This window comes from Brassica napus, chromosome A10 (genome assembly GCF_020379485.1).
Source record: "Brassica napus cultivar Da-Ae chromosome A10, Da-Ae, whole genome shotgun sequence".
NCBI classification, from domain to species: Eukaryota; Viridiplantae; Streptophyta; class Magnoliopsida; order Brassicales; family Brassicaceae; genus Brassica; species Brassica napus.
In genome coordinates, this window is record NC_063443.1 from 2,901,034 (window position 1) to 2,927,800 (window position 26,767).

A 26,767-nucleotide genomic window follows, 5' to 3' on the forward strand; every position below is an offset into this window, starting at 1 on the left:
ATGCTATTCCAGCTTCTCTCAGAAGCTCTAGGGTTAAACACTAATCACCTCAAGGACATGGACTGCACCAATTCATTGCTGCTGCTAGGCCATTATTACCCTCCGTGTCCTACCAGACCTGACTGTAGGCTTAAATTCAGATTTTATGGTTTATAAAAAAAATTATGATTAAAAGTAAAGTTTAGTTTTGTAATTTAAGGTTTGGATGTTGGAACAAGAGGTTTAGGGTTAACGTTTAGTATCTAAATCTATTAAAACAGAGTCCTATTTTTTTATCTACCCAAGAAAGTTCATTTTAAATTTTGGACTCTTTCAGTTTCCTTACTAGACTACCTTATATATTGGAGCCGTATAAATTTGTTATCATAATAACTATATACATGCTGATTAAATAACATAACTGGTTCACTTTAACTAGACCAACATATAATATACTAAGCCCTTCCGAAATTAAATGATATGTTAAATAAATAACATAACCCGTTGACTTTAATTAAACCAAACTCTATCGTACAAAACCATCCAAACTTGCACGATATATTATTAGATATAATAACTTTAATGTCAGATTATGAGTTATTTGGTTCATCTTTCAACGTACAGAACATTCCAATAGGTGAAAAAAAAATTTAAAACAACAATATACATTGCATACAAGCTACTCTCATATAGAGTTTTGATCATGGTCACTGTTTATATTACATATGTTTAGTTTGATCTATTAAAACCAAAATTTGAATTAAACACTTCCAGTCATATCAACGGTTTTATTCAGATATTTTTAGATTATAAATCGTAAACTAAAATACTCTAACCACATCAATAGGGAGATTTTATCAAATCTAAACTAACGTGTCTTGCAAAAAAATCCTATAAAATATGAAAACCGGAATATGCTATAAATATATTTCATTTATGGAATTCAGAATATCTTCACAATACATTAATCTAACGTGACTTGCAAACAAAAACTGAATATCTAAACTACCTTTAACAGCTCCTAAAAAATATGAAAATCGGAATATGCTATAGATCTCTTTTTGTTTTTGAATTCACAATATTTTTATCAATACCATTAAACCTTATTTTATAACCAAATCACTATAAAACATCTTCCTTCGCCTCATATTTTCTATAGTCATGCCTTGAAAGGTCATAGTCATGCTCGATCTACAAATAGAGTATAAAGATCTATCAGATCAAGATACCAATCCGATTTGGAGGTTTTATAACCCTGATCGTTTAATATGATAGTATACAGACAAAAACAATCCTACCTTAATGACAGTAGATCGATTGTGAAGATGATAGAGTGAACGATTTTGAATTTCTCATCAGCAAACGGGGGTAGATTCAACAAATTTTGTTTGTTGTTATCGAGAAGACGATTACGAGGACGATATCACCGACAGAGAAGACCAAGAAAGTAAAGTTGTTAAGTTTTTTTTTCCGACACGTTAAAGTTGTTCACCTTCCCGGAAAAAAATTAACTTTGGGCTTTATTTTGTTTTTCTTGGTCTTCTGTAACTAATGGACCAATTTCATTAGACTAAAAATCTAATTCCTTCCAAATTAATGGGTCTATTACGTCTATCAAGTTGATCATATGGCCCAAAGGTGTTTATATTTGTTTGATTAAATTAAAAAGAAAAGAAAAACAACCAAATGTGTGCATATATTCATGACAAGTCTTAACAACAAAACAAAATAAAATTATAAGGAGTTCTCCAAAAACGTAAATGGTAAAGAAGAAGTATATTATAAATAAAAACTCAAAATGAAATAATCTAATCTCAAATAATTTAAAAATATTATTTAAAAACAAAATACACAAAAATCTGAATCACCAGAATATTTTTATCAAAATATAAACGTCACTGAATTATCCAATTTTTTTTATCCGAGAACCAAAAAAACTGATATTTAATAATATAAAATACCCAAATTTTATGATTTTTAAATCAAATTAACAGAAAAATGGAACATTACCGGAACCAAATAGAATCTAAAATTATCTCGGATATTAGCTGATTTTGAATTTTGTTATCCAAACTGAAAACAAAAAAAAAAGAACCGGAATAAAATCAAATTTTCTAAAAATCCGAATGGATCTCTAAAATCGAACCATGGAACCGAAACCATAAACCAAATGCCCATGACTAATATGAATAATTCTAATAAAAATTTACAAAAACAATATCCGCGCACAGCGCGGGTCTGTATCTAGTTTTGGATTAAAGTTGAAAAATAATAAATTTGAAAACTAGATATAAAATTTGTAGTTAATTTTTTAATAATTTAGATTTGAAACTTTGTTTAGAGTATTGAATCTATTGTTTGTGTTTGAAGTTAGGATTTAGGATAGAGTTTGATTATAAATTAAAGATTTGTGCTTAGAAAATTATAGTCTAAGATTAAGAAAATTATATTTTGAGTTTAATTTTAAAATTTGAAGTTATAATATGAAAAAATTAGAATTTTAAGGGTTGTCTTTAGAGTTTAGGGTTTAAAACCATGTTTAGGGTTTAAGAGTTCAAATTGATTTTCTTAGCATTAGAAAAATGCTATTATTTGTCTTGGATAGCAATAATGAAATCGTTTAAAAAATGTCTTTGTGTGTAAGTCTAACTCTCCGCTAAGTATTAGCAGAATTAGTGATTTTATCTTTCTTCTCACTTAGTTTTCAGAATAACATTAATTATTCGATTCTATTGTCTAAAGCTACTATATAATACGAAAATTTCTTAATCATTTACAATAGCAGTTTAGTAAAACGTACTCTAACAACATGCTATCGACATAGTTTTTTTTTCTAGTGTTCTTCAAGAACAAGTCGGAGGGCTACAAGTTCTCCATGATCAATACTGGGTTGATGTTCCTACTGTCCCTGGAGCTCTTGTAGTCAACGTTGGAGACCTTCTCCAGGATAACTAACTAAACTTCTTTTTTTTTGCTTGATCAATGTTTTAATCTTATTGGGGCATTTATGCAGCGCGCTTATTACAAACGGCAAGTTCATAAGCGTGGAGCATCGTGTTTTAGCCAACGGAGCTGGACCGCGTATCTCAGTGGCGTGCTTCTTCAGTTCGTATTTGATGGCAAATCCTCGAGTTTATGGACCTATCATTCAAAGAGCTTTTGTCTGAACAAAACCCTACCATATATAGAGACACCACTATTACAGAGTATTCAAAGTTCTACAGATCCAAAGGATTCGATGGTACCTATGGATTACTGTATCTCAAGATCTAAAGATTGCACGTTTATGTTTTAATAAGGATGCACATGCACGTTTATGTTTAATAAGGATGCGTATAGGACTTTGGTTTCCCTGTAATAAAGTCTTGTTTAATTAAAAACCAGTGGGGCAGAAACTGTCACAAACCGTTTATTTTCTATCAAACTTATTACAATCTATGGTCAGTGATTTTTCTGTAACAAGTGGTCACATGTCTATCGATGATAATCTATAACCAGTGGTTTGCTGTAAATCCAAGACAATAAAATAAGTTTTTTTTTAACGAACACTATGGAGACGACGAAGATTGCTGCATTGGATCGTATCAGTGAGCTTAAAGCTTTCGACGAGAGGAAGGCAGGTGTGAAAGGACTCGTCGACGCTGGAATAACACAGCTTCCACGACTCGCCTTCCAACTTAGCAAACCCCAAGCCGCCTTCCTCTGACTTGCTACATCTCACGACCATCCCAACGATAGATCTCGAAGGACGAGTCTTCAAGGACGAGAGTAAGCTCAAGAATACGGTTGATGGGATTAGAGACGCAGCAGAGAAGTGGGGTTTCTTCACTCGATCTTTTGGAGAGAATGAAAGATGGAGTTCGCAGGTTTAACGAGCAAGCCCCTGAAGTGAAGAAACAATTCTACAGCCGAGATTTTAGGAGAGAGTTTGTGTATACAAGTAACTTCGATCTCTACACTTCATCAGCTGCGAGTTGGAGAGACACTTTCTCTTGTTACATGGCTCCAAATCCTCCCAAACCACATGACCTGCCAGCGTTTTGTAGGTAACATGGCCTCATTTACTCTTAACATAACGATGATTTGATTTGTGTAATCTCTCTATGTAATTCATATGGTGAAATGTGTTTCAGGGATGTTATGTTGGAATACTCAAAGCAAGCATTGTGTCTGGGGGAGTTTCTATTTGAGCTTTTATCAGAAGCTCTAGGGTTGAATCCTAATCACCTCAAGGAGATTGATTGCTCCAAGGGCTTGCGCATGCTCTGCCATTACTACCCGCCCTGTCCAGAGCCTGACCTAACTTTAGGCGCAAGTAAACACAGTGACAGTTCTTTCCTTACCGTCCTTCTTCCGGATCAGATCGAAGGGCTTCAAGTTCTGCGTGAAGGGTACTGGTTTGATGTTCCTCCTGTTCCTGGTGCATCATCATCAACGTTGGAGACCTTTTGCAGGCAAGTTCTTGTTCACAGTCAATGCCTATTGCTCAAAATCTTCCTATTGGTTCAAAGTTTTTATTTGGTGGGTGGTTTGATGCATGCAGCTTATAACAAACGACAAGTTCATCAGTTCGGAGCATAGAGTCTTGGCAAACAGAGCTACAAAAGCTAGAGTCTCAGTCGCCTGTTTCTTCACAACCGGCATTAGACCGAATCCTAGAATTTACGGACCAATAAGAGAGCTTGTGTCTGAAGATAACCCTCCAAAGTACAGAGAGATCACTGTTAAGGAGTTTGCTCTTCACCGCAGTGCCAAAGGACTTGATGGAACCTCTGATTTGCTCCATTTTAAAATATGAACATGGTGAGCTTACCATTTTCTCACATATATTCAACATGAAAATATGTGTGATCATATCTACGTTTGCAGATTAAAATTACTTTAGAAAAGTATGAGAATTCTCAAGAGGTTCATAAACATCACTGTTTATACTTTTACTCTAAAAATCTTATAAAGTTCAATAATAGCCGGGATTAAGAGTATCTTCATTACTCATGAATCTCATGATAGCCCTATCTAAGTAACACTGTTCTGTACGAGGGCCAAGTATCAGGTATCTACCGAGCTGGGTTGCTGCTGTAACTGCGATATGTCTGAGTCTTCTTCATCTTCCATCACTTCAAGTTTCCTACATCATACACATTTATAAGGTTGCTTATATCTTCTCCTAGGTAGTTTCGTTGAGATTTAAGGTTAGTACCTTCGAGGGAATAAACTCTCACCACCTTCTTCCGAGAGCACTTTCTCCAATCTCACCTCGAATGGTGTTGCATGCCAACTCACTTTCTGATCCTGCATAATGTAAGAATGTAACATCTCATTTATGTATAGTTTCCTGAATAGTATCGGAATCAAAACAGCCTAGAAAGCAGAAGACTGAACACGAGTAATGATACCTCCTTGTATTTGGTTGTCGTGTTTGGGATCCCATTCCCATCCCACCATTTGGGTAAAATCTCAGTTTCCTCATCCTCATCCCAATGAGTAGCAACCAATCCAATGATAGGCTTGTCACCTGGTGTTATGGCATTGACTCCAGGTGTCATTTCGTTACAGTCTTTGTTGATCGGGTTTAGCCAAGGAGAAAAGCTTGCCTCAAACTTGGACAGTTTCTCATACGAGTTTTCTTCCACCTTCTCCCCATGAGTTGCTGAAGTGGGAGTTTCACCATCTATCTGCTCTTTGTAATCCTGCCATTTAGCTTGTTCTAGGCTCCCATGTGAATCATCCTGGGCCTTATATAGGGATGCATTCTCCATTAGATTGGAAACTGAATGCACAAACTGTGATCTGATTCTAGGCCTTCTTCCCTTTCCTGCTGATTCCATGTTTGCAGGATATATGGTTCCGGGAGTTTGCATCGCATCAGATAGCTTCAATGGAGTTGGATTAGGCGAGCTCAGTATAAAACTAACTTTGCCACCCATCTGGGGCTTTCTTGAACTGCTATTCTGGGAAGAATTAGAAGACTGAGACTGCTCAAGATCACATTCAAACCGCACCGACTTTGTCTTTCCAGCTGTGAGCATTGGCCTGGCAGATCTATCCAACTCACCCTTGACTGCAGTGCCAATGTTTTCTACCTCATCAGCATCATTAAAAGCAGACGTGATCCTTGCATTCTCCCGGACATCGATTACACAACTAATATGAAGAAAGGGAATGATGTTAGCATAGAAACTAGGCCACTTATAAAGAGACTATGCTAATTCTATTAAGCATACCGCAAGAAGGCAAAATGTCAACAAAGTAACCTCTAGTACTTTACCTGCTTGGTGTTTGCTCAGAAGTAAATGATGGTCTTCCCACATCTTCACAAGCTTTGATGGGGGTTGGAGATTCATCCACATGAAACCCGAGCGCAGAGCTACTGGATATCCATGAGTGGAAATGGGAAGGTCCAGAATGTTGAGGACTAGTCAGTTTTTGGGACGCTTTCCTAATTTCAATAGGCGTCTCCGGTATAGTGCCGCAAGCTTTAAGAAACCGCGCCTAGGATTCCACAAGTAAAAACAGATGGTTAGATTCTCAGAATGAACTCTTGAAGGAATGCACAATCAGATTCTAATGATATATGCAGAGAAAGGATTTTCTGAATTTCAGTTTCTGAAATAGTCTCTGCATTCTCATTAAAAAAACTCAACTAACTGCAAGCACTAATGCAAGGAAACACGTGAAGAATCTACAGCACATTATTTGTTGAAACAAAGCTAAAGACCCCATCTTCTCATTACGAAGGAAGAGCTGTAGTACTTAAAAAAAAAAGGGCACAAATCTTGATCGTCATAAAAGAAATACACAATCATAAGGCTTCTAATACAACCATACCTCATCCCTTAGGCCTTTGTCAATATGTATAGAATCCAAATCAAATCTTTCTTTGTCAAGGCAAGGCGAAGAATTTGAAGAAGCTGCTTTCTCTTAAAAAATCAAGAACAAGCACCCTTCTATTAGCAAGAATTACACAAAGGCAAACCTGATCAACAACATCAAAAAGATGTTTACCTTCAGGCCGAAACAAGGCGGATAAATGATTCTGCGAGTCCTCACCTTTCTGAAGATAAATAAAAAGAAACGATGTTAGTAAATGAAATTCTAGTCAAGAAAAGCAAAGAAACGAGGATGCATCAACTCAACGATCAAACGAAGCACTGTGGATCTATCTATGAAGAATCTATTTCATTTCATATACGATCACTTAAGCAGCTAGAATAAACACCTAAAGGGACTCGATCATGCAAAGAAAAGATGCGAAAAGCGAGAGGAATTACTTTGGATCGGTCGTCTCTGCCGCGGAAGCAGTAGAGAAAGCAAGCCATGACTCTACAAGCTGATATCTTGATAAATCTGAGCACGAATCTGCACAATACACTTAGGTTTCGCTTCATCAACAGCCACAAGAGAGATAGGTTTCGCTTCATCAGCAGCCGTCTCATATCATTTGATTTCTTCAAGGGGCGAATCAGAGAGAAACGTACAAGTACTTTTTCAATTATGAGTGGATGATTTTCCCGAGAAACACGCAGAAAATGTGAGAGAGCCGTTTCTTTATAGTAATTTGAAAATCAAACCCTGCGAGGGAACTATCAGGTGCGCGCGGGTCTTCCCGATCACAAAACAAAAACGTATCAACCAGACGCGTGTGAAAGATTAATTACCCGATTTGACTCTCCCACGTATACATTTGATTTGGAGCATTTCTATTATGGGCTTTTTAAAGGCCCATTTAGGAGTTTTTCTTCTTCTTCTTCCTCTTTTTTTCTTTAAATTAATTAATTAATCTACTAATAATAGCAATCTCAATTAATGTCAAAAAATTATGTTTTCAACCTAAATATTGCACTTTTTAAGAAAATTGTTAAAATATATAAAGATGTATCTTTTCATAAAACTGTATCTTTTCAATATTTTAAAAGGTATAACAATATGTTTTTATCATATTTTTTTATAAATTTTTAAGATGTTATCTTTTATCTAAAATATGTTTTTCATTTTCAAAATAATTTCCATGAATATCTCATTTTCATGTCCATTAAGTGAAAAGATGCAAATGAAAATGTGCAATTATAAGGACACAAATGACTAGTTGTTTTTAAAAAGACACAAATGAAAAGGTGTGATCAAAAGGATACAATGGACATCTATATATATACATGGGTGATGATGGTTATTTGTGTGTAAGTTTTTAGTGCTGGTAACAACAATAATACAAATCAACACACTATAAAATAATTATCGAAGATAGATTTCTGATTTTCTCCATAAAAAATCACTTTAAGATATAAAAAACAGAGGTAGAAGAAATCAGTTAGTGAATTGATCTAATACCAATCTAAAACAAGCATGGATCAAAGTTAATCTTTTTTTTTTTGAATTCTCTAATAAAGTATCAAGGTTGAATAAAAATAAAACTAGATTATGGTTTTATATAAATTTCACTATAGAAATTACAAAAGTTAGTTTTACATGTGAAATGAGAGTCATTATAGCGTTTAATTCATGTAATTAACGTAAATAAAATGATTATAGTTGCCTAAACGTACGGTATTTGTTAAGTGTGCCTTCATGATCCATATTGTTGCATTTGATTGTTCTGAAATTGTGATGTTCATAAACTCAGTTACTTAACGTACTGCAAAAGCACATGCATGTTTTTTTTGAAAAGATTTATTATTTGGCATAAAAACTTCATGAACGTGTTTAAGCGTAAGTGGATATACAAACATGGATGGTTTTATTGTGAGTAAATTTGTAAAAGTGAAACGTTTGTTACATTTAGGTGACTAAAACTAATCATCTTTTGTTTAAAGAGGATCAAGCGTGTACTTGAAATTGTTTTTGTAATGCATTTGTTTATTTTCTAGATTGTTGACGGTTACAGCACATTTTGTTCTGAAAAGTCACCAACAAAAGGTCATGAAAATAAGCATCTTATATATTAAAACAGAAGTCACAATCTTGATTCATGTGTGATTTTAAAAAAAAATAGATCTAATGTATATATTCCTAGAAAGTCATGTTACATTTAATCTCTAATCTTATCATTTAAAATTTGGGTATACCATAAATTTTTATTGGACTATCAATAATTCGATTTAAACAATAGATGATTCAATAAATTTATAGATAATGTAAATAAATAGATTTAATATAATGTTGTAATACTATACTTCCATATGTTAATTATTTAAATATTTGTCGATGTTAACTTTTAAATTATAAAGATTTTTTTTAAATAACAAAAATCATATTATCTAACAATGATTAATCGTTACAAATTTAAAACTATATAGTTTATTTTAAAAATTAAAGAAAAACTAAATGGTTAATTATTTACTCGATAATATAAATCTATGAAGTGAAATGTTTAATTTTTAAAAAACTTTCTAAATTTGTGAAATGTTATAATATCTTTGAATATGACAATAAACATTATTTTACTAATCTTTATATATATAGTTACAATTTTAATAATGAAAGAATAATCCAAAATATATATATAGAAGAAGATACAAATACATGTGAAAGTTTGAAACAATCTATTCAATGAAAAAAATATACCGTAAACTTATTATGTTTTAAAGATTGATAGACATATATATTATAATATATATACAAATTTATAATTGAAAACAAAATATTTATATAAAAATAAATAAAAATAAAAATCTGCGCGGTTGTGCGGATCGAAATTTAGTTCATATATTAAAATGCATGTATGTGGGTAACCTATGGAATTTCTTCTTACCGTATAGTGAATGTGACAATTTAAAAATATTCATAATATCTTAATAAATTATTTTTTACAATTACTAATTTTAGGAGTTGTATTTTTTCATTCTAAAAGTTATACTTTTACATAAAAAACTGAGATTAATTTTGTTTTCCCAACATGCAACTATTGAAAACACTGCTCCAGTGGAAGCTGCTTCAGCGGCTAACAAACCTGGAAAAAAAAAAACAATGAAGAACCAAAAGGCGCAAATTAGCGGACAACTCAAGTTCCGGTAATGACATGGAAGAGCATGTGCCTTCTACTAGTGGGGATGAACAACATATAAACAGTGGTCTTACCGAAGCTGCATGAATGGGTAAGAAACAGAGAATGAGGTGTCAACAGAGACAAAGTCTGATTTGTTTGAGGAGAGAGAACATGCCTTCCGATCATGTCAGTGGAGAATAACCAAGGAATTAAAGCCATGAAGTTGTTAACTCGCAGGGACCAAAAAGCAGAAGAGAAGTGAGAGATTGCCCATCCCACTTTGTTGTTTGAATGGCCATTGTTTATCTACAAGTGATATAACATATTTGAAATCTCAACGGTTTTGTTAAATTTTTGTTCAGGGTTACTTTTGTTTAGTTGGATGTTTCGTAGATTTTGCTTTTGTGCCATTCTTACTTGTGCTCTTGTTGTTTAAACAGTTATCAGAATATAATGTTACATCCTTAATGATAAACCAATGTAATTAGAGAAGCAAAATCCTTATTGACAAGTGTTAGCAGATAGAAGATTATCTTGGAGTGGGTTAGCGGTGTTCAATCCGGATATCGGTTCAGTTTCGGTTCGTTTTTTCGGTATTTCGGTTAGTAAAATACAACTACCATTCTAAATCCATATTTACTTCGGTTTGTTTCGGTTTATATACCGTCGGTTTTCGGTTAATTCGGTTTTGTACCCAAAAAATAATTCTTTATTTTGTCAACACATTCATTTATTAAAAAATATTATAAGTTTAAATAAAAAAATAAAAATAAAAAATATTTCTATCATCTAATAAAATAATCAAATCTATAATTAAAAGCAAAGCTCAAAATTTTGATAATAAAAATAAAAAAATAAAAATAAAACAGAAGCACGAAGCACAAAAGAAAAGTTTTTCTATTCTTTCATATTTAGCGTTCATCAAAGTCATGTTTCTTCTATTAAACACGAAACTCTATTTGTTTATAGATAAAAAAAGTTGTGAAGAATTTCCATTAATTGTTATCATCAAATTTATAATCTCTATTTCAATTTAGTCAATGCTAAATTAAAGCAAAAAGATCAAAAGAAGACTAAGAAAATAAGAAGCATGTTTGCGATGAATTGTTATTTAATTATAGTTCAATTATTTTACAAATCAGGAATTTTTTATTACTGTAAAAAATATGGTAATAATTATTAGCAAAAAATTAACTTATGATTTTCATACGTCATTATAATATATATATTTACATGTTTCTATTTTTTGATCGGTTTTATTCGGTTTACTTGGTTTTATCAGTTATATACCGAACCATATCCAAATCTTACGTTTTTTTTAAATCATATCTATTCGGTTTGTATGGTATATACCAAATCTAAATCATATTATCTATTTCGGTTTGGTTTGGTTCGGTACGGTTCGGTTTTGTCATATCGAACAGCCCTAGTTTAGAGTAAACAGACTGAAGGGTTATGAATCTGACGTGGAACAAGAACAAAGTGTATTTGACACGTGGCACCTTACAAGACCACAACAACCTTATCCGGACATCAAGAGAGAGATCCTCTAATATCCAAAACCAGCCAATCATCTTCACTCTTGATGCATTATCACACTCGACAATCCTCAAAAAACCACCTTCATCACAACTCAACCAGCCAGAGCTTAAGAGAGAGAAAATGGCGTACAGCGCGTGTTTCCTACATCAGAGCGCATTGGCCTCCTCCGCTGCACGATCATCATCTTCTTCCCCATCCCAGCGCTACGTTTCACTCTCCAAACCCGTCCAGATAGTGTGCAAAGCCCAACAGCCTCATGAAGACGATAACTCCGCCGTCTCTCGCCGTCTCGCTCTCACACTCCTCGTCGGCGCCGCCGCCGTTGGTTCCAAAGTGTCTCCCGCCGATGCCGCCTACGGTGAAGCTGGTAAAGAAACACAAACCTTTTAGATCGTTTCATTTTCGGACCAACAAGATCATAGTGGTGTGGGTTCTCTCTCTTTTATTGGTTTGCAGCAAATGTGTTTGGGAAGCCAAAGAAAAACACAGACTTCACGCCATACAGTGGAGATGGATTCCAAGTGCAGGTGCCAGCAAAATGGAACCCAAGCAGAGAGGTAGAGTATCCAGGACAAGTCCTTAGGTACGAAGACAACTTCGATGCTACTAGCAATCTCAATGTCATGGTCACTCCTACCGACAAGAAGTCCATCACTGATTACGGCTCTCCTGAAGAGTTCCTCTCTCAGGTCTCTTTACTCACATAACATCTTCAGCGATCATTTATGAACTAAAGTCAAATAAATTGAATGATGATTTCAAATCTTGGGTCCTTCTTCAGGTCAACTACCTCCTAGGGAAACAAGCTTACTTCGGTGAGACTGCCTCTGAGGTAAACTTCCCTTGCATCTGTTAGAGAATACAATATGAGAATGAAACTGCTACCTTATGTCTGAATCTTGGATTAGTGAGTACATAACAGTTTGTGTGGATTCTGGCAGGGAGGCTTTGACAACAATGCAGTGGCAACAGCAAACATTCTGGAGACAAATGTTTCGGACGTTGGTGGGAAACCATACTACTACTTGTCCGTGTTGACAAGAACCGCCGATGGAGACGAAGGTGGTAAGCATCAGCTGATCACAGCCACCGTGAACGGAGGCAAGCTTTACATCTGCAAAGCACAAGCTGGAGACAAGAGGTGGTTCAAGGGAGCCAACAAATTTGTCGAGAAAGCAGCCACTTCTTTCAGTGTTGCTTAAATGTAAAGCAACACCAACAGAACAGAACAATGCATTGCTTTCTTTCTTCATTTGTCTCTTGTAAAAAAAGGATAATGAAACTAAGCTTTTGAGAAACTATCAAGATGATGATGCTTATCTTTGCTATCAACAGACTCTATAAAAAGGAATTGAATTCGGTAGATTCATTTGTATAATCAATCATCAAATGAAACATAATAATATCATCTTTATAGTTACCACTCCATTCATATATTGGCAAGGGCAGTAGTGATTACAGATGCTGATAGTTTGCAAAATGAAAAGAAAAGATTCAAGAAGATGGAGCTGCTGCAGGTGGAGGAGGTTTGAGAAGAGGCTGTAGCGCCTTCACAACTATGCTCATATTTGGTCTAAACTCAGCTTCGTATTGCACACACAATGCTGCCACCGCTGCTAGCTGCATTTGCCACATTTACATATTAGTTTGATTTATATATACCAAGTCTTTCAAATGATCCAAGGCATCATGAAGAGAGAATGTGAGAGAGACAGGTACCTTAGCAACTGCTTTTGGAGGGTATTCCGCATTTAACTTTGGATCAATGCACTCTTTGACTTTATCTTCACTGAGTCTTGGTGTCGCCTAATATAACATCAAATTGTAAGGCAGGACAACATATTATTTATTTTATTTTTTTAAAAGAAGAATGGTCCAGATTTGGAGCAGCGTATACACTCACCCAGGTGACAAGACTCTGTTGACCACGAGGCATGTTATTATCAACTGGTTTCCTCCCTGTAAGAAGTTCTAGAAGTACAACCCCAAAGCTGTACACATCACTCTTCTGCGTTAATTGTCCAGTCATTGCGTATCTGCACATGGGGAAAAGATTAGCTGCTTCTTAAGACATTTTATACGCACACAAAACCAAAAAATGGTTACAAGAAACAATACTCAGGAGCATGATAACCAAAAGTTCCCAAGACTCTGGTAGAGTGAAGACGAGCAGCGTTATCAGGCGATTGGTTTGAGAGATTGAAATCAGCAATCTTTGGTCTGTAGTCTTCAAAAAGAAGAATATTGCTAGATCTTATGTCTCTGTGGATCACAGGAGGCTGAGACTTCTCATGAAGGTATTCCAAACCCCTAGCTGCCTCAACTGCTATTTTAACCCTCGTTGTCCAGTCAAGTGTTGGACCTGGCTGTGCTCCTTGCACTCCCTTCCTACCTGTAATCGCACAAATCAGGGAGTCTATTTTAGCAAGTGAAGTAAGTAGAGAAGCTTAAAGTAGAAGAAGGTTATTCTTACCATGCAAGACGTCATGCAACGATCCCATAGTTGCAAACTCATAAGCAAGGACGCGGAGCTTTCCATCAACACAAAAACCAAGCAATTGAACGAGATTCTCATGCTTCAGTCTAGACACCATGGAGACCTAAGAATTAACATAGCAAGTTGAAAGAAGATGTAGTCAACACACACTTTATGGAAAAAAGATGAAAGAAGATTAAATAACCTGACTCAAGAACTCGGCGTCTGATTCGGCTTCAGGTGCGGCATCAAGTTTCTTGAGAGCAACAGCTACGCCATCATTCAATGTGCCGTAGTACACTCTTCCGTAAGAGCCTTCACCAATGAGAGACTTGGATCCGAAATTATCAGTCTTTTGCTTGACCTCATCCAAGGACAAGGCAGGAACCTCGATGGGAAGAGGTTCCTTGCGCACCTCAGGCTTTGCAAGAGCTGGTGGTTTAGGATTCTTGTGATTTGCTGCCACAATACAAAGCCTCTATTAACAACCGTGCGTAAATAGAGAGAAGAAAAGAAAAAAAGGTGGAGAAGAAGGAAACATTACCATCAGAATGATGATGATGCTGGTGAGAAGATTTCAAATGTTCCTCTTCATGAGAGTCTTGAATTTGACAGGTACAGCACATCCACTTGCACATCCTCATCCTTTCCACAACCTCTTTTTTTTTTTTTTTGGCTCCTGAAACAGATGAAGGAAACTGAATATTGGATGCATAAAAGATAGGAGCGGAAGTATCTACTATCTTATCACCTAATAAACCTCTCTAGTGAGCACATTCTATGGGAGGATAGAGAACAATGCAATTTCGAAAAAAATTTATCAAATAACAAAAATTCTCAATCAAAGGCACATGATCCAGCAGCAGCCACCTAATACAATACATTGATTGATCTGAACATCTGTTGTATCCTCTACATGCAATAATCAAAGATGAGAATGCACAACATTTTTTAGAAATCCGAAACAAAATCCAGGATGAGGATCTGCTCAAACAACGCAAACGTAATCTAAGAGAGAAACGCAAGGGAAGATAGATGCATCCACGATTAGAAAGCATGAATCTAGAGAGAGAGAGAGAGAGAATGCGTTCCCTGTATCTAACCTCCGTGCGTCACCAACAAAACTCGCTGTCCCTCTCAATCCCTCTCTAGGATTCCTTGCGTACGATGATCGTCTCCTCCAGAGAAGGAGAGAGAGAGAGAGGCTTGCTTGATGGAGACGACGAACAAGAAAAATAAAAGAGCCTTTTTTGTGCGTTTTCGTTTCCCTTTTTGCCTTTATTGAGTTGAGACACCTTAAAAACGCGCCTTTTTCTCTTTCTCCTCACCTTTGTTTGTTTGTTTGTTTCTTTCTCTTATCATTTCAAAACTTATTTTACTTCTTTTTTTCTTTACTTATAAAGTTTCAATTTTAATCACCAAACTAGATTTTGACCCGCCCTTAAAAGGGCGGGTATATTTTTTGTTTTATTTTATTGTAAAATATTAATTTAGTATTAATTTAATTTAATATAATTTTTGGTAACTATATTAAATATGTCAAATTGCATAATTATATGTCATATGTATATCAAAAATTATTTTTAAACTTTATTTTTAAAATTTGCAACATATTATATTTTCTTAGTAGTTACCTAACATAATTAGTCAAGAAAAATATTCGTATCCAAAAAATCTGACTCGGAATCGACCCAAAAATCAAAGTTTCATAATCTATTAGATTTGGCATATATACTTGAATGGTTCTTAAGAGATATCCGAAAACCAATATCAAATCCAACACGCACAGAAAACCGAACAAAAGTTTTGAAAAATATTTGAAAGATAATTTTTAATATATTTTGTTAAATATATATATGTAAATGGGTTAATAAGGTCTTCACTAAACATTTAACAAATATTTTTAATCGAATAACCTATTTAAAACCCGTTAAACTAAAACCCGTAGAATATATTTTTATAAATAATACTTCCATAATAATATCAACTGATCATGTTCCTAATTTAATAGAATAGATAGATTAGATAATTTAATTTTCTTATAAAAAAACTATCTAGAAAAATAAAATTTTTAAATAAATAGTGACAATTTGGATTTTGGTTAGATATGGAAGTTTGTTGATTTTAAATTTTGGGGTCACAGGAGTACATATATTTCAGGATAATGAGTTAGATATAGGAGTTGTATATATATTTCACGAAATTTGTTGTCATTTATAAAATTTGTTGCCTTTATAATAGGAGTTTAATTGGTTGTGTAAGGTGGTTACGTAAAATTCTTAATTGAGTTTAGTAGAATAGATTTTTTAATTGAAAAATAGAAGTTTTATATGTTTGTAGTCCTTAAAAATAGGACATTAGTGGTTATGAAACTGCTTTGTTATTGTTGTTTACGTTTTATTTAAAAAGTGGCAATCAAATTTTCCTGAAAAGTAAGATTTTAGAATTGCTAGAACTGCCGTGAAAATTTAATAGTATTGATAAAGTGATATAAGCAGTTTTATGTAGATGATGTATATTTTTTTTAATTGGACTCAACTATTATCAATGGGGCATGTTTCTGTTTTAATAGTATTGATAAGAGATAAATCGAATTATATATGTAGCTTACCAAAAAAACAACAACGAATTTACAAAGTATCACTCTTGTTGCATTTTTGCATATCATGATTGCTCTTTACAATGTCATTTCTTTCAAAACTTTTGAAGTGAACCTACAGAGATAAACTAAACTAAAGGCACAATGATATCTTATTCTCTGTATCAGGTGATGCCAGGCCAGCATATAGCAAAACTAAACTATTTCAACCCAATCAAAAATGTCCTTGTTAATATATATGACTCTAGGATCCTAACAAGACTTTGTAACCCATATTGCACTTCCAAAACACAGTAACACCCACCTCTTTTCTATATCGACTGCCTTCTCTGGTAAAATATGAGATCTAACGATCTTACAACCTCTACCAAAGTCATGCTTACCTTTACCGAAGCACTGATGCTGTTGTAGAGCGTTCAAAGGAGGTCAATCAACTTTCATTGAGACCCGAGATTCACTCCAAATACAAATTTACAACACATCATGTACAAAGGAGAACCTGCATACATATATATACAGTCATGCAGGTCAAAAAATACATCAGTTTAAGCAGACGCGATCTAAATAACTTACCAAGGATTTTTGTCCCAAAAAAACCAATACAGCTCTTTGCTCCTAGTGATCTTCCCAATACGTTATCCATAGCTCCCAGCCTTGAACAGGATGGATGCTCCCAGCCTTGACAATTTCAGGTTTTGAGTAGGATGCTCAGCATCAGATGCACCATTTCAGTGATCAAAATCAGAGAACTAGAGATCATGGATCAATAAGCCTAAGCCCCATCAGATACATTCTTTTCTTCTATCCACTGAGTCTCCTGCAAAAGTCAGGCAATTTAGCAGTGAGATACCAGAAATCAATACCAATCTGCATTACACCGGAGGAAAAATACATTAACAGTATAAACTACATGGATTCATGTGATCATTGCAAAGAGAAAAATCTTGAGGAACATTAACTATTACTACACTTTTCAAATTCATAAGAGCGAAAGAGGACAAACCATTTGCGATACAAAATCCAGAAGCAAAAGTGCTTCACTGATCTTCCTGTTCCGGAAAAGTCCCTTGACAAGACTACAGAACGATTCCATATCCGGACTGACACCTTTCTTCGTCATGTCCGAGAACAACTGAAAAGCCTTGTCCACTTTATCAGCAAGGCAAAGGCTTTCAATCAACATACTATATGTGCTACCGTAGTTAGCCAACGTGGGTGACAGTGTTGCAACCTCTTCAAGAAGCGTAAGAGCCATCTCCAACCTCTCAGCTTTAATAAGATTATCAATCAGAAGCCTATATACAGAAACAAACGGGGCAGTATCATCCTTCGCTATCTCATCTAAAAGCCCAAGAGACTCTACAAACTCTTTACTGAATCCTTCAATGACTTTGCGGTATCCTGCAGCGTGTGTAGGCCAATGCGTCTGTTTCATTTCTTCTAAAAGCTTGTAAGCCACATCCAACACACCGTTTTCGCAACAATGACCAATCAACACCCTATAAGTAACATAGTTAGGAGCAACACCTTTGGAACCCATTCGCTCTAAGAGCTCAAGGCATGTTTCTATTCTACCAATCACTCCAAATCCATCGATCAACGCCGTATACGTCACAACGTTTGGCTGACACCCATTCTCTTCCATCACTTTCATAAGCTTATAAGCTTCATCAGTCTTACCAACCTTGCATAACCCATCAATCATCTCGGTGTATATAACCACGTTAGGCTTACAGCTGTCAAGCATCTTCGACAAAACCTTTGAGACTAAATCTTGTCGCTTCATTTTGAAATAACGATCAATCAAAGAGCTGTAAGTATATATGGTCGCGATGAATCCATGCTCAGACATCTCAGTTTTCACTTCTTGCGCTTCCTCTAGCTTCCCAACCTTGCAGAGTCCATCGATAAGAGCATCGTACACAATCTCATTCGGCTCACAACCTTCCATGGACATAGCGTCCAACAGCTTACGAGCTTCCTCTACCCTATGGGACTTGCAGAAACCATCTACCAAAGCTCCGTATGTAACTACATTTGGTCGCTCGCCATCGTGCTGCTCCGTGAAGTATATATCCACATCCGGAACATCTTTGCTGCCGCACATTCTTTCAAAAATCCGGCAAGCTTTCTCCGTTTGTCCAGCTTTGCAATGCCCATCGATCAAGGCAGAGTATGTCACGATGTTGGGGACACATCCTTCGGATATCATCACTTCAAACAGCTCATTCGCATAGCCAACCTTATTAGCCTTAAGATAAGCATGGATGAGAGCAGTATACGTGACGACGTTAGGTGCACAACCAACGTTCCTCATCTCATCGAACCACTTACGACCCTGTTCAATCAGGCCAGCTTTACAGAAACTATCTACCATGATAGTATACGTGTAGACATCAGCAACAAGGCCACCAGTTTTCATCTCTTCAAACAGCAAAAACGCCATTTCCATTTTCGAAGCGTTACACAAATAGCCAAGGACTTTGGAATAGGTACTGTTATCCGGTACAAATCCTTTACCGATCATCTCGCGAATAACACTGAACGCCTTCTCATACTTCCCAGCATTACAAAGACACCTCGTGAAGCTGCTGACATTGATCTTATTAAGAACCACCCCAGCAGCAAGCATCTCAGTATAAGCTTTCTCAGCCAATTCCAAAAGATCAGAACTAAGCGAGTCTTCGCCACCACCACAGATACTCCCAATCAATATATTGTAGACAACATACCCTGGCGTGTAACCACACTGAACCATCTTTTTAAACAGTTTGTACGCATATGAATGATCTCCCGTTTTGCAATACGCATGCACAAGAGAATTAAAAACCTTGGGACTCGGATAACAACCTTCAATCATCATCATGTTAAGCACCCTTTTACACCTCCCCAGCTGTTTTTTATTCAAGCATCCACACAGCAGAGTCGAATACGTCACCACATTCGGAAGGCAGGAATCAGCTCGCATCCTATTCAAGAACTCCATAGCCTCTTCGAAAAGCGAGGCTTCGCACAGACCAGATATCAGTTTCGTGTAAAAGACTGTATCAGGCACAAACCTCTCAGCTTCCACCAACGCTAGAGCCTCCCTCCACTTCCCTACTTTACAGAGGGAGTAAGCAAAGCAACGAAGCGTAAACCCATCCATACTCACATTCGCAACCGACATCTCCCGATGAATTAAAGAAGCAGAGTCCAAACTACCAGCTTTCAAGAAAGCCTGAACCAAACAGTTATAAGTAGATCTCGAAGGTCTGAAACTAAAATCCTTCAGCCTCCCTAACTCCTCGAGAGCAACGCTGAAGGAGCCGTTCCTGCAGCGTCTCCTTATCAAGACGTTCAGAAACTCCCCCAGGGTCTCCTTGTCGTCTTCTCTGATCTGCTGGAGGAGCTCTTCAGGGACTTTTTCGTCATTATCAGTTACAATCAAGTCTACTAAAGCGTTGTACACGGATGGTGTGTGCTTGTAACCTATCTGCCTACCTGCCCAAATAAAGAAGCTGATAACAACGGAAGGTTTTTCTACCAAACGCAACACTTCGATTACTAAGCTCTCGGTAAGTTTCTCTCTGAATTGCCTAAGAAGCTTCTGGGATTTGCTCCCAAACAGGTCTTCGCCGCAAGAGACAGCGTCTGCAATGGCCATAGCATCAAGGGAAGGTGGTGATTCAGTTGTGGTCTTTCGAGAGTCAGCAAGAGAATCAAGCAAAAAGGTGTAGTCTTTAGTGAAACCCACCACTTCCCGCGGCTCGTTGGGTGAGAAAGGTTCGTCGAATCCGTACATTTCATCCGGAGGAGGAGTGGAGATATACCTAGAGGTGAGATAACGGCTACAGGTGGAAACTGTGTCGAGAAGAGAACGATTTAGAGTTGAATTGGTGGAGAATTGAATAAGAAGATGATGGGAACGAGAAAGAATACATCTTACGATCATCGCGATCCAGAGAAATTTAGGGTTTAGAAGAGTGGTTCTGGGTTTATATGAGGAAGAAGAATGAACGGAAAATTAATTTAAAAAAAAAACAAAAATTAGAGGTTGATTTGAAGGAGTGAACCCAACCGATAGATGTAGAAGCTTAGGGTTTAGGGTTTTAAGAGATTGAACCACCTGATAAATGTCAAATATTATTTGTTAATCGCTATACCACTTACCAACGATGCTGAAAGTTTTCAATCCAGGTAAATTTTGTTTTGCTTACTTCCTTAGAATCTGATACTCAATTTCAAAAAAAGATGAGGGGGAAAAAACTGAATGAAACATAGTGTACGATCCGAGAAATGGTGGTAGCAAGAGTTTGGTTGATAAATAATTCAAAAAGTTACAAACGCAGAAGAAAGAATCTACGTTAAAACAAAAGTTTGACATTGTCTGGTCTTAGCGAAAAAAGATAATCAAAAGATGTATCATTATTGATTTTAGTCTTGGCCTCTTCTCATCTTCTTCTTTTGTTTATCTTCAGTACGATACCTCTCACGTCTCTCCTCTCTGTTCCGTTTCTTAGATATCACCTCTTTCTTAGCCTTCTCTGCCTCGTACGCTTTCCTCTTCTCTTGCTCCTTTGCTTTCTTTTTATTAATCTGCATTTTTTATATACGGTTCCAGGTCCATTGTTATTGATACGACCAAAGAACAGAATCCAGCTTTTATGCATACATGATAAACCATTTCATTACCTTGACTTTACTCATCAGCTTATAGTGCTGGACGATAGCATGAGCTTTTCGTTCTTCCGGCTCCATTACTACAGCTCTTCTAGCATCTAAATCTGGTCTTTTTCGCGCTGGTTTGTTTTTGGGTTTGGAAGCAAACGGTAACTCTGCTTGTAGTTTCTTTGGAATCACCAATGGGTTGAACTTCTTTGTCTTTCTTTCGATCGGCTACAAACAAAAAAATGAGACCATAAGTTGGGGGGGGGGAATCATCAACTTCCTCCTTGGGTTAAATCCTACACAATGTTAACGCATTTAATACAGGCTTATTTACCTTGTAGAGTGAATCCTTATTCACTGGAATAGGAATGTTATGCTCGCTACGGAGTTCCCTAAACGTTTTCATCCCTGTCCAGGTCTTATCCCGGGGCTGCAAGGCTGTGGTTAGAGGGTTGTAAAATTGTGGAACTTCCACTGGGGTCCAAGCCCTTAAGAAGACTATGTCGCTCATTTTTATTTGATCTTCAAAGGTACACCTTGCAATCCCTTCTTGGGCATTGTTATCGAGCATGTTTTTCCCAGCCTGACAAAAAAAAGGAATGCTGTTAGAGAACCAGAGAGCCCAAGCTTTAAGCCAATGGGGAAACTAGGAACTGCAAGATCAAAAGCATGCGTACCTTTTTAACTTGTCCTCTAATGCCACTAACTGTCCGGACAGATGAACCTTCAAATCGAGCTATTTCCAGGTCAGAAGTGAACATGTCTTTTATAAATGCAGTATTCTTCTTGATCTTGCACGGGTGCCCAACCAGCTTGATTTTCTTTGCAATATGGGTTTGGTGATTATACTCAAGTACGACCGAGGTTGCTGTTATCCTAAATCCTGTCTGAAGAACAACACCAAGAGAGCCGCACTCAGTGGGGAAGTAATACAATATATCTTTACCCGAGCAATAAACCAATAAAGTTCCCCTTAATGACCATAACAAATATTAGACCACTAATGGATGAAACACTGAGGTTTCACAATATCTCAACAGTGACCAATAGACCATTATGGGTTGATATGGTAGCAAATTTACATGAGAAAACAGTCATTTTAGCTTTTGTTAATTAACATGCAAGTTTCAATTTTCAACGCAAACTTAGTATATGCATATGCTAGTATTGACTATTTGTAAGTCCACCTTAAACTCACACTACCCATTACATGAAGATGCACTTCGCTTTAACAAATACGTCTATCACAAAATAACAATCATACTCCAAAGGTAACTTAGGACCAAAACTCTAATCGGCACAGTGCATTTGCATACCTGATTGGTTGACAAGTTTTGGAAAGCGACAAAGCCTGTGTTGGGTGGGACAAGAGGACCCCAGAACATAGCAAGGCAATGCATGTGTTCTGGAGTATACTTAAGCATTCGATGTCTGCCATTGCGATCTTCAATGGCGTATACAGGAATAGTCTGATAGCGTCTCCATCCTATAGACACAATAATGGGATCTCTTGTCTTTAGTACTTTCTTGTGCCACCTATGTTTCTTCAACCGGGCCTAAGGACAAAAAACATATCATACAATAAGCAGTATTCAATATCAACTAGCTTTAAATAAGAAAAAAATGTTTCATGATGAAATGAACTACTTAATTCAGGTCATAAAGGAGAAAATGGTCTCAGCCTTACCTGCATATATCCAGCACTATCCTCACCGAAACCAATACCTCCAATAAGAACTGGATGACACGGATCAAAGAAATCAACCATCTCATAAGGAACATTGTGAATCTCCAGCCGCAAGTATGTTCCAGTCCGGTATCCTTCTATCTCAATTCTGGTATCCTCGTCAAGATCATTGAGTTCCAGCAAATTCATCTGTTTTCTAATTTCAAGCTCCTCCTTCAACTGGGAAGCCAATAAAGTGAGTGAACAATACAGAATAAAAAAATCTTTAGCAGGCAGGAACATTTACTTACTTTGTCAACGAATCCGGGTTCCTTGGCCTCACTATTACGGGGATTGATCCCATCACCATTATCATTGTCATCATCCTCCAACTCCGATTTATCGCTTGTACAATGAAGTTAAGGTTGAACAAAAAAGGTAACTTCTCAATGTGCAAACTAAAACAGAAGCATAAAACCATATATGACAAATAAAAGACATGCAGATGCAGTATATAATTTTTGGGCCTAACACAGATATGAATGACGGCAAATGATATGGTGCTTAGAATACTTAAATGATGACATTGAAGTGAAAAAGGATATTGTGCATCAAACTTTGCTCGGAGAGCCAGCTTTTTAAGCCTACGCTCAGCTGCTTCAACATCTTCATTTGTACCAGACTCCATGTTCTCATGGTCATTATGCTTCTCTCCTGTCTCTAGATCCTCAAAATCACCATAAAGTTCATCATCTTCTCCCTCATCGCCAGCAACTGAGTTTTTATTTCTCAGAGCAGCTTTTGACCAGTCACCAGTGGTAAAACGATCACGGATGTCCTCACAAACTTCTTTCTCTTTCCAATTCTTCAGGTTTCCATAATTTACAAATTTGGAACAATCCTCTGAGTTGACATGTCCCGCATCAAGTCCACCACCTAAGTTCTGGAAGTAGATGAAAAAAAGAGCACATAGTTCGAGCCGATTACATTCTAAGAATAAGAAATGATTACCAAACTTTGTATGGTCATGAATTGACAAACCTTGCTATGTTCTCCTTTTGGCTTAAAGAAGTCTTCATCATCACTAATTTCATTGTTCTCGTTTATCAAGGCAGTAGCTGATGATGCTGATGCACCATACACAATTTGCATCAAGTTCGGGTTCTTCTTTCTGCCCTTTTCTTTTAAGGGTTCTTTCCATTTTGATATGTTACCAAGGACCTTATCTTCTGATTCCTCAACATCATCTTCATCTGAGTCCTGAGAATCGGAAACAGATTCATCTTCCCCATCTTCATCTTCATCTTCATTTCCGTCAGATTCAGCATCTTCTGCTTCCTCATCATCATTATCATCGTCACCATCTTCATCTGAGTCCTGCGTCATAACAAATGGTAAAGCTGGTCAGTTAGACATGAAGATGCTGTTTGAATAATAGAAGCATTACGAAATATCAGATCAAGCAAAGAAATTTCAATTGCATCACTCAGATCAACCTCATCCTTGAAGATAGCTTTCCTCCTCAGCCTTCCACCACGGAGCTCGGTTTTCTCCTTAATTTTACCGTCATTACTATCTACATCCATTTCATGATCATCAACCTCATCACCAGACTGAAATTCCTCTGATGACTCAGTGTCAGAACCTTCCGGTGACGACTGCGCATCTTCCTCAAGTTTTCTTTCCGAACTGGCACTAGTCTTTTTGCCAAATAAATTAATGAAAGTCTTCTCCAATTTCTCATCAACAGAATATTTTGTGTTCTGCAACGACTTCACCAAATCCTCACCAACATCCTTGCCCCTTCCTGCCAAGAGAAAAAATGTGATTCAAATCATTGCAGAGATAAAGCATAAAGCGAGCAAAATGCAAGATGCTGGAAAACCCTTAATTACCTTTATTAGCAGGTTCTCCATTAACTTCATCAGTTTTAGAGTACTGAACAAGGTGATCATTTATGTTGATGTAAACAGCATCTTTGTCATACAAAAGATCTCCAATCCCGGACATAGGAGCATAGAAAAGCTTTTCTCTGTCCCTCAGTCCCTTTTTCTTGGCAGCTGAGGGTAAAGGACAAGGATCAGGTAAGGCAGTCACCCCAGCTAAACTATAGTCACCAACTCCAGCAATGTGAACCTGATAATCATAAGAACTTAAATCAGATGCATGTTAAACATGAAAAGAAAGGTCCATTGCAAGGGTTAAGACAACATGTTCAGCATAACAGCAAATATTTACTCAAGAAGCAGAGGGTATACAAATTTATGCTACTACATTAATGAAGACCCAAAAAATGCTATCAAATCATTTCATTTCTTGGCTCAATTACAATTGATCTTTTACCCGGGATTTACTGAGGGTTTTGCCACAGAACTGCTAAGCACACAAAATAATAGAGAAACATCTGATGTCATACCTTCATCCCTTTCTTCAAGTTACAACCACGAAGGTAACCATACAATGTGATATTCCTATCGCATTTCTTATCCATCTGAATTTTCTCGGGAGGGGTAACATCTTCCAGACGATCAGCCAACACATAAGGATGTGATGTTCTCCATGACAACGGATGAAACTTGATAACAGATATAAAGCGGGAGAGGTTGAGAACTTCACGTTGTGAATACCTGAGAATAAAAGATACATCAAAGGTGAACCTCAAGCATTGCTTGTACATGTCATCCAAATTGGTGAAACTATCAATGTAGATACTTACTTCCCATGAATGAGACCAGATAAATAGAACAATTTAGCTCCATTATAAATCTCAGTCCAGAAACGATGCTTGAGACGTTGCTTTGTTTTCCTCAGCTTCTTCACATCTTTAAACTTATCCAGGTGAGTGAGGACTCCCATAACTTTAGGAAATCCATGCACTTGCATAATATTCAGGAACTCAAAGGTTTCCTGCGAATCAAACAGATTAAAAGACAGTTTACTATCAAGACCAGAGAAAGGTCAAGCTTCTTAAAGAGAAAGCTAGAGAAAACTAATCGTGAATGGTGTCTCACCATCTCAAAACCATAACTCCCGTCTATGAGAAGTATAGCTAGATCAGCAACCTTGGCACAATCAATCATCCCATTGATATCATTAGGGCACTCCACAAACTGTATCCGTTTCTTCTTACCTAAACACATCACCAGACAAACATGTGAAGAGGAATAAAACCCTCAAAACTCCTATAAAACATAAAAAAGCTAGTGGACAATGTAGCACGAACCTTGAACAATGGTAATAGGTCCTCGAACCTCAGGCACATTCTGGTGCGTAAAATGCTTAACAAGGGACTTAATCACTAAAGACTTTCCAACCTACAGTAAACAGATACAATCAACACATCTGCAGGAGAAAAAAAACTTAATCAAAGAGTGTTTATAAGAAACACAGTACCCCTGGGGGTCCTTGAACAACGACGACGAAAGGAGGAGGTTCTCCGTAAGTACGATCAGCAGTCGGAAGATGAATCCGCCGTTGCTCCTTCTCCACAGCTCGAATCTTCAAACGCTTCGCCTTAACAACCGACCTAACGCTAAACGCCTGCAGATTCAAGTAAAACTCAGCTCTTCCGTAAACATAGATTATCGAATTCGAAGAGATATTGACTTGAGCTGAGAGGAACTCACTCGAGGGTTTGGCTGCTTGTTATCGGCGACGCCGCGCTTCTTCTTGTCAATCTCAGACTTCTTCCTCATGGTAGGACCCGATTTGCGAGTCCTGTGGGACTTTTGCGACGACATCAAATCGTCGGCGGCCATGGCGTGAGTTGAGAAGACGATGAAGTGAGGTTTTTGGTAAAGAAGCAAAACCCTCGTCTATAAACCTTGTTTTATATAATAAATCATCATAGAACCGGTTCAACCGAACAAACCG

The 26,767-nt window shown here is 36.8% G+C and overlaps 5 protein-coding genes and 1 pseudogene across 7 annotated transcripts; 2 read left to right on the forward strand and 4 right to left on the reverse strand.

Annotated features, from left to right (window-relative positions):
• The first annotated feature begins 1,934 nt into the window (after window positions 1-1,934).
• LOC106427016 lies at window positions 1,935-4,961 on the forward strand (annotated as a pseudogene).
• A 9-nt stretch (window positions 4,962-4,970) lies between these two features.
• Window positions 4,971-7,494, reverse strand: LOC106427030 (protein JASON-like). Of its 2 annotated transcripts, none has more exons than XM_048743495.1 (7): window positions 7,251-7,494; window positions 6,985-7,033; window positions 6,808-6,890; window positions 6,248-6,471; window positions 5,376-6,123; window positions 5,180-5,271; window positions 4,971-5,107 (listed from the first exon to the last, which is right to left on the reverse strand). In XM_048743495.1, exons 1-7 carry the CDS (start codon window positions 7,413-7,415, stop codon window positions 5,029-5,031), a joined length of 1,440 nt encoding a protein of 479 aa, XP_048599452.1. In that variant the 5' UTR covers window positions 7,416-7,494; the 3' UTR covers window positions 4,971-5,028. The 2 variants fall into 2 exon arrangements, with proteins under 2 accessions (XP_048599452.1, XP_048599451.1); XM_048743494.1 differs by having other exon boundaries at window positions 6,808-6,899; window positions 7,251-7,493.
• A 3,903-nt stretch (window positions 7,495-11,397) lies between these two features.
• On the forward strand, window positions 11,398-12,804 carry LOC106427061 (oxygen-evolving enhancer protein 2, chloroplastic). The gene is made up of 4 exons (XM_013867793.3): window positions 11,398-11,870; window positions 11,960-12,192; window positions 12,285-12,335; window positions 12,445-12,804. Exons 1-4 carry the CDS (start codon window positions 11,417-11,419, stop codon window positions 12,703-12,705), a joined length of 999 nt encoding a protein of 332 aa, XP_013723247.2. The 5' UTR covers window positions 11,398-11,416; the 3' UTR covers window positions 12,706-12,804.
• Window positions 12,805-12,851: 47 nt separating this feature from the next.
• Window positions 12,852-15,208, reverse strand: LOC106427060 (PTI1-like tyrosine-protein kinase 1). 2 transcript variants are annotated; one of them, XM_048743498.1, is made up of 8 exons: window positions 15,083-15,208; window positions 14,524-14,658; window positions 14,185-14,438; window positions 13,977-14,103; window positions 13,622-13,895; window positions 13,407-13,539; window positions 13,223-13,309; window positions 12,852-13,123 (listed from the first exon to the last, which is right to left on the reverse strand). In XM_048743498.1, the coding sequence occupies exons 2-8, from the start codon at window positions 14,621-14,623 to the stop codon at window positions 12,998-13,000; spliced, it is 1,101 nt and encodes a 366-aa protein (XP_048599455.1). In that variant the 5' UTR covers window positions 14,624-14,658; window positions 15,083-15,208; the 3' UTR covers window positions 12,852-12,997. The 2 variants fall into 2 exon arrangements, with proteins under 2 accessions (XP_048599455.1, XP_048599454.1); XM_048743497.1 differs by having other exon boundaries at window positions 14,185-14,441.
• Window positions 15,209-16,557: 1,349 nt separating this feature from the next.
• On the reverse strand, window positions 16,558-20,646 carry LOC106427020 (pentatricopeptide repeat-containing protein At1g06710, mitochondrial). Its single transcript, XM_013867754.3, has 3 exons — window positions 17,582-20,646; window positions 17,152-17,395; window positions 16,558-17,077 (listed from the first exon to the last, which is right to left on the reverse strand). The coding sequence occupies exons 1-2, from the start codon at window positions 20,510-20,512 to the stop codon at window positions 17,351-17,353; spliced, it is 2,976 nt and encodes a 991-aa protein (XP_013723208.2). The 5' UTR covers window positions 20,513-20,646; the 3' UTR covers window positions 16,558-17,077; window positions 17,152-17,350.
• Window positions 20,647-20,857: 211 nt separating this feature from the next.
• Window positions 20,858-26,708, reverse strand: LOC106427066 (ribosome biogenesis protein BMS1 homolog). Its single transcript, XM_013867798.3, has 17 exons — window positions 26,521-26,708; window positions 26,288-26,434; window positions 26,118-26,208; window positions 25,906-26,024; window positions 25,611-25,801; window positions 25,311-25,521; window positions 24,790-25,030; window positions 24,391-24,701; window positions 23,936-24,271; window positions 23,500-23,837; window positions 23,206-23,302; window positions 22,916-23,134; window positions 22,545-22,784; window positions 21,906-22,115; window positions 21,563-21,811; window positions 21,253-21,456; window positions 20,858-21,156 (listed from the first exon to the last, which is right to left on the reverse strand). Exons 1-17 carry the CDS (start codon window positions 26,650-26,652, stop codon window positions 20,995-20,997), a joined length of 3,498 nt encoding a protein of 1,165 aa, XP_013723252.2. The 5' UTR covers window positions 26,653-26,708; the 3' UTR covers window positions 20,858-20,994.
• Window positions 26,709-26,767: the final 59 nt, after the last annotated feature.

What these genes read in the sequence shown, in the direction of transcription:
- LOC106427030 (XM_048743494.1), bottom strand. Translation starts at nt 7,415, where the DNA reads ATGAGACGGCTGCTGATGAAGCGAAACCTATCTCTCTTGTGGCTGTTG. An exon ending in TCTGAGCAAACACCAAGCAG is followed by an intron (nt 6,124 to 6,247) that starts GTAAAGTACTAG and finishes TCTTCATATTAG; the next exon opens with TTGTGTAATCGATGTCCGGG. An exon ending in GAGAGTTTATTCCCTCGAAG is followed by an intron (nt 5,108 to 5,179) that starts GTACTAACCTTA and finishes TGTATGATGTAG; the next exon opens with GAAACTTGAAGTGATGGAAG.
- LOC106427061 (XM_013867793.3), top strand. Translation starts at nt 11,417, where the DNA reads ATGAATCTGACGTGGAACAAGAACAAAGTGTATTTGACACGTGGCACC. An exon ending in TGCCGCCTACGGTGAAGCTG is followed by an intron (nt 11,871 to 11,959) that starts GTAAAGAAACAC and finishes ATTGGTTTGCAG; the next exon opens with CAAATGTGTTTGGGAAGCCA. An exon ending in TCGGTGAGACTGCCTCTGAG is followed by an intron (nt 12,336 to 12,444) that starts GTAAACTTCCCT and finishes GGATTCTGGCAG; the next exon opens with GGAGGCTTTGACAACAATGC.
- LOC106427060 (XM_048743497.1), bottom strand. Translation starts at nt 14,623, where the DNA reads ATGAGGATGTGCAAGTGGATGTGCTGTACCTGTCAAATTCAAGACTCT. An exon ending in AACAGAGTCTTGTCACCTGG is followed by an intron (nt 13,310 to 13,406) that starts GTGAGTGTATAC and finishes ATGTTATATTAG; the next exon opens with GCGACACCAAGACTCAGTGA. An exon ending in CTCCAAAAGCAGTTGCTAAG is followed by an intron (nt 13,124 to 13,222) that starts GTACCTGTCTCT and finishes TGGCAAATGCAG; the next exon opens with CTAGCAGCGGTGGCAGCATT.
- LOC106427020 (XM_013867754.3), bottom strand. Translation starts at nt 20,512, where the DNA reads ATGATCGTAAGATGTATTCTTTCTCGTTCCCATCATCTTCTTATTCAA. An exon ending in TGGATTTTGTATCGCAAATG is followed by an intron (nt 17,396 to 17,581) that starts GTTTGTCCTCTT and finishes TGACTTTTGCAG; the next exon opens with GAGACTCAGTGGATAGAAGA.
- LOC106427066 (XM_013867798.3), bottom strand. Translation starts at nt 26,652, where the DNA reads ATGGCCGCCGACGATTTGATGTCGTCGCAAAAGTCCCACAGGACTCGC. An exon ending in CGAGCAAAGTTTGATGCACA is followed by an intron (nt 23,303 to 23,499) that starts ATATCCTTTTTC and finishes ACTTCATTGTAC; the next exon opens with AAGCGATAAATCGGAGTTGG. An exon ending in ATAAGGATTCACTCTACAAG is followed by an intron (nt 21,457 to 21,562) that starts GTAAATAAGCCT and finishes TTTTGTTTGTAG; the next exon opens with CCGATCGAAAGAAAGACAAA.